Source organism: Lytechinus variegatus, chromosome 3 (assembly GCF_018143015.1).
Source record: "Lytechinus variegatus isolate NC3 chromosome 3, Lvar_3.0, whole genome shotgun sequence".
Taxonomy (NCBI): domain Eukaryota; kingdom Metazoa; phylum Echinodermata; class Echinoidea; order Temnopleuroida; family Toxopneustidae; genus Lytechinus; species Lytechinus variegatus.
In genome coordinates this window covers 46,785,088-46,802,304 of record NC_054742.1, presented here as the reverse complement: position 1 = coordinate 46,802,304, position 17,217 = coordinate 46,785,088, and the positions used below count along the sequence as shown (strand labels likewise).

At 35.0% G+C, this 17,217-nt stretch overlaps 1 protein-coding gene across 1 annotated transcript in view; it reads left to right on the top strand.

The window, feature by feature from the left end:
• LOC121411185 (zinc transporter ZIP12-like) overlaps window positions 1-4,862 on the top strand; it is a 54,932-nt gene extending 50,070 nt beyond the window's left edge. The window contains exons 12-13 of the mRNA XM_041603749.1: window positions 1,965-2,078; window positions 3,494-4,862. Of these exons, the coding sequence (XP_041459683.1) occupies window positions 1,965-2,078; window positions 3,494-3,640 (261 nt within the window). The 3' untranslated portion in view covers window positions 3,641-4,862. The remainder of the gene's footprint in view (window positions 1-1,964; window positions 2,079-3,493) is intronic.
• Window positions 4,863-17,217: the final 12,355 nt, after the last annotated feature.

Genomic DNA, 17,217 nt, shown 5'->3' with positions numbered 1-17,217 from the left:
CACAGAGATGTGATTTACATGAAATGGCTTAGGCTTGATTTTTATTTTGTTAATCATTGTCAAGCTTGGGAAAAGTGTGGAGAAACAAGTTCAAATGAAAAATGAAATGTAAACCCACTTTAAATGATAAGAACTTAGTGAAAAATTGCTGGAGATGTCTGATGTAAACTTTTGTTCAGATTCAGTTATGCCCCCAGATCCAGCTGGCACAAATAGGGTAAAGGTTGTGCTTACTAAGTGTTGAAATTTCAATTTGGGTGGCAAAATTGTTGCAAAATGCTTGAATGTATCCGTTTTATTTCAAGTGACTAAAAGTGCAAGGGAAATGTAAGAGAAATTTTTCGCAGGGTAAGTTTGATTTCACCCTTTCCCCTTGACACAGTATGAAAATGAGCATTTCTGCGAGCTTTACAAAAATGGACAGTGCTCACTCAAGCGTAACATTCTGTCAAAACTTTTACTTTCATTGGATAGATGAGACCCAAACCCAAGATTATATATGAAAAAATTACCCACATGTTGTATATTTTTCAATTCCCAGGGCTTTTTCAAAGTGTAAACTTTTTTTTGATACGCACTGTATATACATCCCGTTTGCTGCCTGTGCAAGTCTCGAGGTTCTGTGGGCATAGCCACAAAATATTATATACGTTTTTCGTAAGTGAAATACTTCAGTAATTATTTAATAACGAATATCACACCCAAATGTATTTCTATGACATGCATGATTAATTCAAGGAAGTTTTGCCGTACAATGCATTATCACGTAAGCGCGATTGGAGGAATGTTATGAGAATGTCCCGCTTTAGATTTAATACCGTATCCTCCCATTTTGTCATTTGTCGACTGGTGATTGAGAATATACAATTTTGCTCCTTGATAATTCGTTGGAATGATTGCTTCGGCGAAACTTAGTTGGGGCGCCCTGGATAATATGCCTCTGAATCTACCAGAAAGTGTAAAAGTTAGTTTACATTAAATACAAATATGTCTGACCTATACATTTCAGTGAAAACGTACATGACCAAGGCAGAATGATAATGCTGCGCACGTGGCGCCCGATATAGGGCTTCATCTTTGAGTGAAGAATAATGTCGGGGATAGACATTATCATTCGCATCGTTGACACTTTCTCTCGCGATCTGTTACTTACAATTTACATGTATTTGCCATAAAGACGGACAAACGCATGTTACAAAAAACACAAAATTTCGGGAAAAAATGATATCCAATCCAACATCTTCACACTGGGCACTGCAACTCCCGATTACAAGTGGTGCAACTTTCCAACCAATCGACTTGCGCGCCCTGGAATTCCGGAATTTACATATTGCAATATAGTATGACAGAGGTGCATTTGTGCGAACACAAAGGCCATGAGCGTAAGTTAAAATATAGTTTTGACTAGATCTAGCCCTTGAAATTGACTACATTGTACCAATCCAGTAAATATAACCATCAAAAAAAAAAAAAAAAATCCGGCGAAAATAGAGGGGGGGGGGGGCGCGCCCGGGGCGCCCCCCTCTGGATCCGCCACTGCGAACTGCCAGCTTATATACAAATTATCCACTATTCTGGAAGCTTCAAGTATTGTCTTTATAAAACGAACATTATCCTTCTTCCTAGAATAGTCCACTTCTGGAAGACTCTTGAATGACCTCAGTGAAATTAACAATGTAAACAACATAGGTAATCCTATTGTCCTTTTCACTGCCACTATAGCATTCTATTGTCTATCTTAGTACATTCCAGAAATAACAAAGATTACCCTATCTCATTAAATAGCATGCCTAACAAATCTTTATTGAGACATTCTGGAATATTCTTAATCATTATATGCTATGAATGTCCTTAAAGAGGAAATAACTAAATGAACGAATGTATTTGCTCATACAATTTTACTTATATAACAATGAACCTTGGCACTTCTATGAATTTTTTATGTGCTTCCTTTGTTTTTTTAGTTTGGTGGAATGTTACGGAAAGGTGATCACGGTCATGGTCACTCTCACGGATCATCGTCGACTTCGTTGAAGAGATCACCAGCGATGAGTAATAGACATAGCTGGCTACAAGAGGTATGATATATCAATTACCACTTTTTCGGAGGGCGGGGATTAAGAAAAAGAACATGGCAAATTTCTTTAAATTTGCAGGAAATTTAGATGAAATAATAATTATTACTTTGTGGAACAGCCTCCAATGCGGCAATTGTTTCCGGCAGAAATTAGGTCAAAAAGCATAAAAAAAATTTTTTAAATGATAAAGGTCGGCCTTCCAGCATAATAATCGCCTACCAGATACATAATTTTGCTATTATTTCATTGTTTCGCTTTATTCATCAGATCCTTCTCTCTGTTATAACTTGTGTTTTATAACGCAGAAATGGAAATTTCCTACATAAAAATGGCGTAACTTTTCATTATTAAAAAAGATATAACTTGGTTTAAATGTTCTTGGGCATGTTAGACTTTTTGGACTTACTATAAGATTTCTGTGAAATATATAATACCGTCAGGTCATGCCTGAGTAAGCACACATTAAAGGCTGAAGTTTCACTGTTTATTTCGGTCATTTCATATGTGCTCTCTCGACCATAATAACTACACAGAAAGCAACCACAGTGAGTAAAGCTGCACAAAATAGACAAATTTTGCTGTTTGTAGCTACTTAATGTACTAATGTCTATATGGAGAAATCTAATTGGATAAAATTCGCCGTTTTGTAGCCATTTCATGTACTAATTTCAAAGGAGAAATCTGCATTGACAAAATTCGCCATTTTTTGAAAGGGCTACAAGACGGCTAGAAAAGGGCTACAAGAGGGAGAGAAAATAGCAGATTGTGGACAGTAATCCCGGGAGGGGCATGCCCCGGAAAATACCCCCCCCCCCTTTCCCGGCCGTGACAAGAAATCTGAACAACTTAAAGCACTTGATTGAAGTTATCTCTTGGATGTTTATACAATAATTCTTTCTTGGGGTCTTTGGGAACATTTTTTTTATTTGCCTCAATAATCTGGATGGATTTAGTAATGCATCATTTTTTTAAACATTTACCAATAAGAAGTTTGACAAAATAAATCGTCAAAATCTATTCCTTAAAAAGTGGCAAATTTGTCTTTGATGTGTATGGCTTCACGAATCGACTTAGTGTTTTCACAAAAGTTAAGGTATAAGGACGGCTTTACTACAAGTTATTGACTTTGATAAAAATTCTTTCGTTGAAAAGTGAAGCCATGTTGATTCAGATGTAACTTAAACGAAAAATATGTTTGGTGAATATGATCAATATCATTGAATGCATTGCTTTGAATTGAAGTTCATCATAAGAATTTTACATCAGGGAATTATGTAATTAAAACCGCACTAAGATTTCCACATGATATGATTTTTTTTCCGAAGAAAGGGTATCGGTGATCGTAGATTGTCGATTCAAAATTCTTATCACGTATTATGTCTCTTTTCTCTTTGCGTATGAAATGTAATCGACAGATGGCGCTCAACGAAAAATCAGAAAAGAGATCCAAGCTGGCGGTTTTTATCTGTCAAAATATCGGCTTATTGGTTGGCTGGGCCCTCATGTTTCTACTCTCATACTACGAGGAAGACCTGCTGCATTTGAATATATTCAACCGTTGAGGAAGGTCACGTCCCCATGCACTCCATCTTTCAATGACGTAATCCTTCTTTCAGGAAACCCCAGACGATTATGTTCGATGGAAGTATCGATTGAAGCGCTGCCTTTTTTATCAAATTTCCTTCTCCATATTTTTGGAACTGTTTATCGGTATTTTGTTGTTTTTATTCATTTTCAATAGAATACGTGGCTGGCGGGTTGAAAGAAGTATTTGCTGAATGTATATTTTTCGAAACGTGTGTGTGATACATATTATTCTTTACTCACTCATAGCATGTTTCTTACTACTGGAATAAAGATGGAACTTTGTGTCTTGTATTCTGAGCAAAGAGACGTATTCATAATTTCCTGGAGACCAGGATGAAATGCTTTATTTTCTTTATGTTTATTTTTAAGATATACGATAAAAATCGAATAATTGTAGTTGTTGGAAAGGAAAATGAACGAAATTGAATTGAATGAAATGAAAAATTTATATGAGCTCTTAAACTACAGCAGATAAGTTTATATATTAAACTAGGCCGTGCAAAGTGCATACAGGTTGTTTAAGTTAGTTTTGACTGTGTGAAAAGACAATAAAATTTCAAAACACGATATTATAACCAATTCTATCATCTTGTCAATTTACTTGTTTTGAATCTCTGAAATAGGAATAGTCCATTAACAGAAAAAAGTGTATAAATGAATGCAAACAACACAGTTACTTGCTATGGAAGTCCGAAACTAGGAAGCTTTGAGAAAATACCCAAAGCTACAACCTATCTTTCATTCATCTAATTATAATGTATGTTCGACAAGGCATATAAAGATGAAGAAATACAGCAATTTTAGTCACGTTCAGGGTGTAAATGTAAGAAGGTCCCAAAGTTAAACCGATATTTCCGAGGTGAAATTTATCTCCACTTTCACACATCTGCTTTATAACTGCAGCTGTTTGTTTTTTTCTTGAGTTTCACAAAATCATAAGCTCTCTGCACGTCCTGTAGTAACCGAAAGTTGAAAGGGATATCGATAAGTGAATGTTTGAAAGCCAAAAGAATAGCCATCATCCTCTGTCTTGTTCTGTTGTGTCTTTCAGTCCGGTTTCGAAATTGCTTATCGAGAATTTCACGACTCGTCTTTTCTTTCAGATATTTCCTAAAACTGGTGCCCGTTTCATAAAGGACTTGCAACTGTTGTGACTTTGTCATAATGGCAACTACCATGGTAACGGGGCTCATGATCAATCATAATCAAGGTTACCATGGTTATTGCCATAATGGCAAAGTTACAACAGTTGCAAGTCCTTTATGAAACGGGCCCCTAGTCTTAAAACACGTAATGAGGCACCCATGAACACGACAGTGGATATTCAACAAAAATAACTTTAGGGTCACGATGTATCGATACACAAGTTTCAATATGTTATTCCATATTTCTTCACAATAATAATAGAGAGTAAAACATTTGAGCAATAAACTCACATTAATTAAATGGGATAATGATAATGAATTGATTTGGCTGTGTCCTGTGGATCAGCTATGATATTATTTAGGAATAATCCGTCATGCAGAGCTTCCAAAAAGTATTTAAAAACAAATTAATATTTAGTTTGAAGTTATTGTTTTGTTTCATCATCATTGTTATCATTACTATCAGCCTTATCAATTTATTATGTTCTTGTTGTCGTATTTCCCGCAGATGCTATTTGTAATCCATGGCGTATTCATTTTGCAAGGTTCCCTTTCATGACATATATGCTGTTGATCCCATCATGATATAAATGTTTGAATTGTATTCGACAGTGGTTATTTCACCCGATTTATGCTTATTCTCCACGTCCATTTCTCCATACTCAACATTTTCTTTTCCTTTACTTCTTCATCTATATAGATATTATCATATATTATTTCTTATATCTGTATACTCTACATTTGTTTGCCCTGCCATCGGCATTTAGTTTCACACTTTTCCTGCCAGGGACTTGGGCTTTAATTCTAATCTTTCGATTTAAATGTTTACACGTTATTTCCGTCTTTATTAAACCTATTTTGAATTATTGTTAATGTTTTGTTTTACGGCGAATGGCAAAAAAAAGAAGAACTATATATATATATATATATTGATCTTTAAATAACATTTGTATCTAGTTTGATGTATACTTTTTTTGCAATGTAGATAGCTACCACTTTCTGGCATATTTTCAAGTGAAATGCTGCTGGGAATTAAACAATTAGGCATATGTTTTAGGGGACTTCTAAGTCATGTCAATGAAAGTGTTATATGTATATCATTGAACGATTATGTGAGAATCAAGCTTTCTTTATCGTGTACAGAAAGTATATTTTGTGAATGAGAATTGATTAAAGCATGGTATTGTAATCTCAAACTTTCTGCTTCCTTTCTTATGTAGTTCTCGCGAAACTAAGAGATCGTGCATTTATTACATACACATAATATTTTCATCGGTGCTATCATCCACCTTTCTCCTCCCCCTTTCTTTATGTGCTTAATCTCCGCCTTCTTGCAACTTATGTCAACTAATGTTGACATCATTCTTATGAGGGATAATATTTGTTCTTGCTTTAAGACGATGTCATGTATTACTGATCTGTATACTAACTGTCGGTGTATAGGTCGATGTACTGCACTTATTAAAAAAGGATTGGCATTGTTCTGGGGTCTGTTGCAGAAAGAGTTGCGTTTAAACGCAAGTCAAAATATCATTCGCAAGTCCCAAATGCGCGCTGTTGATTGGTTGAAAATCAAGTTGCGCATGATTTTTAGAGTTTCGATTGATTGCAACTCTTTCTGCAACGGGCCCCTGTTCTCGTAAGTCTTCGTTAATTAAAGAAAGCATAGTACACAAGCCAATGTTGGGCATGAATATGTTGTTCCCGGTTCATTATTTTGGATTATTATAATTAACCAGTAAAATAATGATAGAGAGATTTCACTTTAACGATGCCTCGCACGACGAAATCAAGAACAGAAAATTTCAAATGCCCGTCAAAGGAAAATTGACAACCAAAAAGTCTGTCGAAAATTGGCGAATCATGTCCGCGTCCTGGACCATGGCTGTACGCAGTAATGTTTTCTTGGGGAGGGGGCGAGCGCGTAAAAAATTCGAAGAAACTGGAAATTTGGAGAGCTTCGCGACCAAGCTTGTCACTGGAGCATTTTTGCATTTTCAGAAGTGAAATTGAAGGATTTCACGCAAACTTTTGTTTAATTTCATTCAAAGATTTTCAATTAAAAAATGTAAGTTTTCAAAATGTCAGGGAGAGGGGCAACTGCCGAGACTCTGGACAAACAACATGTTTGCAATCTTCGTCAGCTGCGAAACGTAGGTTGGAACTTTTCCGGTTCAAAATTTCCGACAAAGACTTCCCAATTATTTGCTGTCATTTGACGTACATTGACAGTACATTTACTGTGTTATTGAATACGTCGTGAAATTAAAAAACTTCCTCATGTGAAAACTAAAAATGCAAGATTTTCAATGGCAAAAGTGTTGCAAAATACACCACGAAAATCAACAAGGATTATGTTATACGTCGCATTTAGGTTTTTTTTTTGTTTTGATGGCACAAAGATATTATTACGATAAATCTCAAGAATTGATTCAGTTGAATCTAAATATAAGTATCATATTTAATTCAAAACGCTTCCAGAATCGAAAGATTTTTTTTTATGAAGCTGTTACATTAAAATCATCTTGATCATTTCGATTGCCTTTCATTTTGCCAAATTTTGACGTTCTTGTTTTCGGAATAAATTAGTTTTCTCAATTGCGACGGGGACTGATTCTATAACATAGAAAATCTATTGAAGTCAAATCACAACGAACGCCGAAGCTCTTTGTAGAAAATGAGTCAACCGGGACGTTAGATTCTGAGCTGACGAAAATGGCAAATGTGTCTTTTGTCCAGATTCCAGGACGAAACTGTTCCAAGGTTGGATTCACCGATTTTCGCCATAGACTGCTTTGTCAAGAAGGGCATTTTGACAATAGGTTTTCTATTTTGTAGAATCCGCCCAGTCGCGATTGCGAACAACGCCCATAAGCTCATTTAATCATTACGAAACTAACAATCTCAACTCTATAAGCCGACCTTGTGTCGAAGCCATATAATATATCGACGATCTACATGCTAGACAATAATGAAGCTGATCAATAGATGGGCGAGTTTAAAAAATAACAGGTTTAAAAAGGATAATTTCTTTGATGGTTTCTTTTCTTTCTTTTTTTCTTACAAGAGTTCGATTCTACAACAAGGTTTTGAAGAATATTGCTATACATGTAGGTAAAATAAGTCTCGTTTCTCGATTGTTAATTGTTGAATCGAATTAGAAGAAAATCGAAATTAATTAATTCGTAATTATTTCAAATTTCGTTAATACAATGGGTTTACTCAGCTTTTGATATACACTGGTATCTGACGGGAAATGAAAATAGTGTGTGTGACAAAATCGGTACAATTCTGCATCTTTTATGTGCAAAATGTAAGTGTGTACATGAATATCAGAAGAGCTATCGTTTTGGCTCGTCGGCTGCGTAAAACAAATGGATCATCGGCTGCATAAAGGTTAACGAACTTGATAAACAATAACCATCACCACCCCCCCCTTCACATCACGTGAATAATATCGGGTGTCTGAGTTAATTTGAATTTTTGAATTTGGCATGGCACTATGGCAGCTACATTTGTGACTTTTTTTTGTTTTGTAATAATATTTATTAATCATTCAGTTCAATACAAATCATCGTACAAATACTCATGGTGTTAACATAATCATATACAGTGGATAAATTCAGTAACAAAAATTAACCACTTATAACCAATATAAATTCACAAAAATCATACAATAGTTGTGTAGAAAATTTATTACTCAATATTGATTAAACTGAATGAAATTTACAATAAAAAATGGAATGGAAATGGAAATGGAATGGTTTGAGTGCACCCCCCCCCCACAGACACACACAGAAGAGACATAAAACAATTGGACAGTACAAAAAAATACAAAAACAAATTAAGAAAAGCAGAAGGAAGGAAAATAAAGAGAGAAAAAAAAAGAAAAAGGAAGAAAAAAAAGAAAGAAAGGAAAGAAAGAAAGAAGTATAACAAGCAAAGTAATGAAAAGAGGACAGTCTATAGTGACAGACAGACCAGCCAACCCCGCACGTGTGGAAACCGGGCAAAACCATCTCTCTCTCATCCTTCTTAATTGTTTTTTAGGTGTTCCCACTTTTTATAATGCTGTGTTAATGTTTTTCGCTCTATAGCAATTTTTCTTCTTCTTCTTTACTTTTAAAAAGCTTTACTTGAATCTCTTCAGCAGTTGGTAGTTGATGATTCCCCCTTCCGTGATATATTAAAAATTTGATAAGTAAAATGATATGATTTAATAATTGTCTATTTTCTGTTGTCTCGTCTAATCCAACATGGATATCCTTCCACTGTAAGCTTTTAAGAATCGGAAATTTTAATATATTGCTACACAATCTCCATAATACTTTAACCATTTCACATTCATAAAAAATATGTCTATAAGTTTCTTCATCTTTACCGCAAAAAGAACATTCATTACTCGATGCAAATCGACGATAAACGATAAACCTTCGATTCATGCCTTATTAAAAGTTTCGTCGTTTTGATCACCTTTTTTGTCATTAAATCGACTATTGGTTTGATGGTCCTTAATAGGTCTACCGATTCAGAGGGACAGTGATAAAAGTACTCACATTTATAAACAAATATCTGCGTTTTAGGTCTTATAGATTAGTATTGACACTTAAAATTTTATTTCAAGCGATTTTCTTTTCACAAGGCGGTTTTAATGTGTATAAGAATCGTTAACGAAGTAATGTCTCGTTAGATACTATTTTAGATTTTGGAAACATCACGGAAGAAAAAAGGACCGCGGATCCGGTTAAAAATCAATGCTCCGTCAGAAGAAAAAAGAGTAGGCATGCGTAGTGTGCTTCCTTTAACTTTCTCTGCTTTCTTTCGTATATCTGAGATCTTCCTGTGAATAACCGCCAAGCAGCAAATTAAAACAGGATCAAATCTGCCATCTCATTAAGTCTTTACTTAAGTTAAAAACATATTGAGTTATTGCCATTGGCAATAATATATTAACACATTTCAGGGGTTTTCCTATGATTTAGACGATTTAAACTAGATCATTTTTGTCATTTCGATGTTGGTTTAATAGAAAAGAGAAGCAGTACGTGCCATGGCGGTGTCTTTTCTAGCAAGATAATCTCTCGTGATTAACACGTTCATCTCCGAGAAGTAATCCAAAGTAGAGGCACCTCGTTAGTTAAAATGCGCAATGGCTCAAATGGATTATTCGTCGAGACAGCTTTTCATTTTTTTTAAAAGATAAAAATCATCTTGTAGGTCATGATCGACCTCTCTACATTATAAAGAAGCGTTACCGGGGAGGCGGGGGGGGGGGTGCATAGCGCGTTGGTCTTAGACAAAACTTCATGAGTGACATCTTTTTTATGAGACTTACTATATGCTAATAAGCAGAGAATGTAATAAATATAAGGTGATCCTAAACTGTGGTCTGCAGTCGTAGTCATGTGCACTGGCTTATATTGGGGGAGCTACTGACTTTCCACCCCCCCCCTCCGAAAATAGAAATGAAAATGAACAACAAAAAAAAGGAAATGAAATAAAACTGAAATGTAAAAAAATATAGATTTCATTAAAATAACATAAAAACATAAAAATTAATAAAGTAAATTAACAAAAAACAAATAAATGAATAATGAGTAAATAAAAAAAGAATTGTTTTTATAAACCAGTGTAGTTCTCAACTTAGTTTAAAAAAAAAGTTATAGAATTTATGTCTTCTCCGACCTGACTTTTTGACAACTGGACTTATTGCGACATTGATTATCATTTTGAAATACCGTTTTGTACTTCTTTTTCTCTCTCTCAAAGTTTCTCCCTGTTTTTTTCTTTTATGCTACCTAGAAAAACTAAGAGGGGTCGCCCCTGCCCCCTGTAGCGCCGCCCTTATTTTGTCGATTATATAGCTATTTGTCAACACATTGCTTTACGACTCAGTGGCGTATAGCAATATTCTCCAAAGTGAAAAAAAAACAGGGGGCAAGGCCCACCCCGCCCCGGTGAATTCACCTGTGATTTACTCTTCTGTATTCTTCTTTAATTTCACTAATGTGTTTTGAATAAAGATGACACATAAGGCGAGAGCCGCGAGCGAGAAAAGTAGAAGTAGTAATTGCCATCCATACCACCAAGAACTAAAGGATTACTTTATTCTTGTTCTCCTTATCTGTTGCATCGTTTCCTTTCCGCATATTCCTGAAATATTGTAGCGAGTAAACATGGTATAGTGTTGTATTATTATCACACTACTGAAGCTTTATGCCAAGAACGACACGATAAAAACTATGCATGCAATCAATTATGCATAATATTTTGGAAGTTCCTTGCGATTCTCGAGGTTTGTGGCCGATGAGAGACAGATGACTAGGGTTTATTCACGGTGCTTACACGGCAGACAGCCGAACCACCACAAAACGTCATCTAGACATGTAGTAGTCGATGCGTTATCATTGTTTTTTTTTTTCATTTTTTTAGCATTAATCTCACCTATTGTCTCTAGAACAACAATGGGCGGCTTTCAAATGTATTAGGCTTATTAATATTGCTGTGGCACGAACTTGACAATATTCACATTCACGTTGCTTCGTCTGTCGTGGCTTCCAACCAGATCCTTTATGACCAGTCAATATCATAAGATTATAGGCTCTCTTAACGTTGAATATTACATCCTATGCACGCCCACATAATATACATACACCCACTTTTTTCCCACACACACACACACACCTTCACACCCACACCCACCTTCACCATGTATATGGTATCTACACTCACATATTGCATGCACTACGAAATACTCAAAAATTATAAATATCCTTCTCATCAACTCATAAAATCCACTTAAAAAACGCAAACACATGGGGAAAGAAAATTATGAATGCTAAAGTTTCACGGCTTTGCATATATTCATGCAAAGGTCTCTTACCTTGCTGGATTTTAGATGAACATTCCTTTTGATCGAGTCTAGCTAGAGAATACCCTACTCCGTGACATTTCATTTGAATGTTAATCATCTATTGTAACTTTCTATTTACAGTCATCCACATTTTTTTAGGAATAAAAAGTGACACACCTCTTTTTTTTTCATTTACTCGTATAATAAGCACGGCGTCTCTGAAAACCAGTCATTGGATAATCGACGTTTTTTTTTTACCGTGTTGAAATAAAACGAAACAAATCAAAATATTCTAATCGTCACTATTGCAGAAATTTGTCAATTTTGAAGACAATCTATTCATCTACCTTTATTCGTTGGAAAATACTTAATATCAGCCACATCGGCATACATTGCGTTCTGATTTGACAAGGCGCGGTATGCCAGATAGAAATAGCCTATATGTGTAACGAACTGTTTACAAACAGACTATATTTATTTATAACAATATTCATGATATTCGGGCAGATTTTAATCAAACATGATGTGATTGATAAGAGGACAATTTTTTTTCTTCCTTTTACTCATTTTTTTTTGAAAAAAGGGTGAATAAAAAGGACAGATAATAAAATCCTCATGACTTAAAAAAATTAATCATGACTGTTTTGGATCGTCACTGGCATTTTTTTTAGTTCTCGGAAATGAATTTATGGAAATTTGAGGCAACGGAAGACTCTGAATTGGAATGACTTCTATATGATGTTTCAGCAGAGAGACATTTTCAATGTCCCTTTTAATGTTCTTTTTACCATAGTATATCAGAAGAACAAAATCACCCGTTTCCCGCCAAATCGAATAGAATTATAACATCAGCTCGAGTAATTGGCCTACTCATTTGGCTCTAATGTTAATCATAATGACAGGGCCATACACACGGGGCTCCATATAAGAGTTATGAAAGAAAATATGCCGTTTGGTATGGAAGCTTAAAAGTGCCACCGAGATGTTGAGATAATTATCTTGGGAAGTCGACATCATCTCGTCATGTCGACATCTTGTAGAAGAGATGGTCAGATGACAAGATCCCGGATCTCGTCATGTCGACATCCTTTAGAAGAGATGATCAGATGACAAGATCTTCGATCCATGATCATGTCATCTGATCATCTCTTCTAAAAGATGTCGACATGACGAGTTACGAGATCTTGTCATCTGATCATCTCTTCTACAAGATGTCGACATGATGAGATCCGGGATCTTGTCATCTGATCATCTCTTCTACAAGATGTCGACATGATGAGATCCGGATCTTGTCATCTGATCATCTCTTCTACAAGATGTCGACATGATGAGATCCAGGATCTTGTCATCTGATCATCTCTTCTAAAAGATGTCGACATGATGAGATCCGGGATCTTGTCATCTGATCATGTCTTCTGAAAGATGTGGACATGATGAGATCTGGGATCTCGTCATCTGATCTTTTGCTATCATGATGTCGACTTCCCAATATAATTATCTCAACATCTGGGTGGCACTTTTAAGCTTCCATAGTTTTTGGTTGGCAAAATATAATATCATGATAATGGACAATCAACTCCGAGTTGAGCATTCCTGTTGTTTAACCATTATTGAACCATTATGTGTGATCAAACATTGGACATTGATTATCAGCATCATGTGGTAATGAGAGTTTTGGGGACATTTTGGCCCCGTAGTTGGGTACATTTGATATAGGGCATCAGATAATAGGGTGATTTCGTCACAAAATATCCTCATTGTTATACTAGGTCATTTTTTTTCATTTCCATGGTCATACAAAAGTATGGTAATTTTCGTTCGGCAGCTTTCTTCTTGCATATTCATTATATCATTTCCATTTTTGTTAAATCGTCGTATGCCCATGGTAAAGTATGACATTTCAAATAAATATTGGGATTTAAAGAGAATTAATATTCATACGTAATAGTTTTGATTAATTTCTGGGACGGAATGCACGCTATCGTGACTTTCTAACAATTACAGAAGTATTAGTTTATTAAAATTTTCTATCCAGTACCAAATGGGTTAGTTCATAAGACTGAAACGCATGCGTAGCTGGTTGTTAATACCTTGGTCACAGTTTATCTACGGCGGCCGTACGGCGAGTCGATAACAGCCGTTTAATTCATTTTTATTCAAACCACCTACATGTAGCTGGTACAAAAAATGTTAAAACGGCTGTATTTTACTCGCCGTACGGCCGCCGGAGAGCAAATGTGACCAAGCTATAAGGCGTGGTGACAATGTGTTTTATATCAGAATGCATACTTATGTGTTTAATAGTTCAGGTTTCTGCTAACTCGTTTAGTCAAATCAGCTATAAGCAATTTGTATGAGATTATCATATTTAGTTGGAACTACAAACTATTGCCCAATAGTTAGGAGTTCCAAGTAAATTTACTATTGTTTAGTAGTTAATTTCTTTTTAAAATTTGGCAATGGCCTCATGTGGAAAAATAACGAAACTTGAGGGTTATACAATGCGTCCCAGAAAAAAAAACACGAAACCGTTATTCAGTGAAAGCTTTACTGACATAACGTTCATAATGCACGCATGATTGAGTTAAAATGATTGAAAGTGGTGCTACCAAATTTTGGATTATGGAACGTATGTTTGTAATAGACCAATGTGTCGTTCCATTCTGCGCATGATGTCTTGATTATTGTTATATATTCCCAACAATTGTGCTTTTCATTCGATCCACTGGAAAGCAACAATGCACCAATTATTTAGCGAATAACAGTTGGCCGAACAATGTAACAATTAATGCATTCGAAGTGCAACAAATCCCTTTATAAAGAGTTCATTGAAGCGCTTTTGTATAGTCACCTGGTCTATATGCAAATTCTGCATTCTGCTATGTCAGTTGTTCTCACATAATTGAAATTTGTCTATCCTTATAGAAGAAATGAGTGTTCATTTGAACAATGTTGCCCTTACGAACTGGTCTAGAGAAGTGGTATATGTTCGGGTCCTAGGCTAGGGTTAGCTACAAGATCGTAGAAGAACGAAGTGATCTGGGAGAGCTAGAAGAGCGTAAAGGGATAAGGTCAGTGAGATATCCAGGGTCTCGGGCTTTGATGAACCTATAACAGTACAAGACATGAGAATATCTTGGAAATGATGCACTGCCGCATTGGAAGCCCGTGAAGAGATTTCAGAATTGGCGTCCGACGTTCAGATTTTCTAAAGAGAAGTAACAAGGCTTGCAAAAGTATTTTGATTTCTTTGGAGAGGGGTGACAATAACGCGATAGCTGGATTCCAGAAAGAGCAGAATTGCAGTTATCTAGGTGGGAAAATACACACAAAGGTAAGTTAAGAACTGTGTAGGTGATTTTTTAAATAGAAAATAGAATTAAGTACCGTAATGATCATTTTATTCAACGGGTCATGATGATCAATAGAATAATCAATGACACATACCCCATAGGCTACAACATCATAGATCAACGTGCGATGAAAGCACAGACTGTCATTTTTTTCTCCAGAATCCACTGGTGGAATGCACGTGGGCGCGTGTGTATGTTAATTTGTCGGGGGTGGCATTTTACATAAAATCATGATTTACTTATACTTTGATCAAGGATTTGTGGAGTTTAGTCCGTCGTAGCAAAAACAATGCGTTTGCTATTTACACAGGGTTTTATTTTTATTTTTGCTTGAAAATTAAGCTTCTTAAAAAACTGCTGTGATTGAAGTGCATTAAACTTAAATCGGTAAATAATTAACTATTTTGATTTTCTACGATTATTTTTTTTTCATCAATCTTATGGATGAATATGTTAATCAAGATTCCAATTCTGTCTTAAATCTTCTCCATGCTGATACAAATTGTATATTGTCCCCCATTTATTCCAATAACCTTTGGAATAATCAAACCGAACTTTACCAACTTTTTAGATTATTGATAAATTCAATTTCAAAGGTTTTAAATCTAATCTTTAACCGAAAAACGGAATGTTAATTTTGCATATATCAGACTTTGAATCCAAGAGTGTATTAAGAAAATAGTAGTACTTGCCCTTTCCGAAATTATTCTCTTTGAATATCGGGATATAATTCAATTCGAACGCAGATAATTACGGAACGCATCTCATACCAGACTCAATTTCAATCAAAAGTGGGTCGGGTACCGTATGTGATTTTTATTGTTTAATCACACACTTGGAGTTTCATAGCGATTCCATTAACCTAGTGAGAATAACAACAAAATATAACATTATTTTTGTTAATTACTAAGGAGTGACTTTGATTATCAAATTAGTTTACATAATGAAAAAGAGTGGCCTTATAATATCGACAGTCATTTCTTTTTAAATTCTATTACACATGAGGCATTGTTTAAAAGTGTTGCATCGAAGTATATTGCAAACTCCCGCCATTTTCCAATGAAAATAACGTAGCTTTTGATCAGACTGGAGTCAGCTTGGTCATGTTGGCTATTGTGACTAGGATTAACGAGACAATCATTAATCATTTTCCTCTCTGTGCTGTAATGAAACGGTATCTAATAACTAAACTTTCGTGGTCACTCATTCCGAAGCAATTATAACATCATACTTCTTAAAAATCATCAATCAACCATATTTCATTAAATAAAAAAAAAAGATGTAAACTCATCGAGTCAGAAAAAAAAACATTGGGATGCAAAGGTTTATCCTTCTTTGTGACACTTTGGTTTTATTCAACTTGATGTCTAGTGGAATATTCGCACTGCTTTATAAAAATTAATCATGTAATGATGAGTTTTATACACATTAACATGAAATTTTGTCGTTTATACAAAATGCAGTAAGCATACACGTCAGAAAATGTGAATGATGGAGTCTTAATTAACCTCAGAGATTTTTGTTTTTTCAATGTACATAATGCTGCTTAGAAAGCTGCTTTCTAACAAAAAGGACATCAGATTGTATTTGGATGAAAAAAATAAATATCCTCTTCTTCCCTAGACCAAAAAATTAATTTTAATGCGAGACTTGTAAATATACCTGAGTCTTAAATACCTATTTAATGAAAATTTAATCTATTTACATTCTATGAGGTTAATATTTAGCGAAAAATAAAACCTCAAGCCTAATGAAATTTTCTGTTTAGATCCAAAGATTTTGTGATTTTAGTTTGTTAGAATCTTTTAATGGGGTCAAAATTAAAGAGTAAGAGGTAAAATATGCAGGCCTTCTTCCGACAAACATCGTCTAGAGGCCATATTTACTGATTTATTTGATATGCGATATTTGAAATAACCGGATTTTAAAAACGCACAAAATTGATCTTGTCGTTTTTTGACATTTTGGTTCAATGGGTTGGTCAAGAAAACCATTGTGCTCGATCGAACTTGGTTAAAAATATCATAGATTAACATAATTTTAGAATGTAACAGAATTTGTATTGATATTGACCAGCTCATATGTTATTTGACCAATATCAAGAGTTTAGAAGATGCGTAAACCCAGTATATGGAAGAAAAGAATCGTACTCTCTGACAACGGAAAACTTAGAATTTGCGGCTCCTCTTATTTTTCTGGGA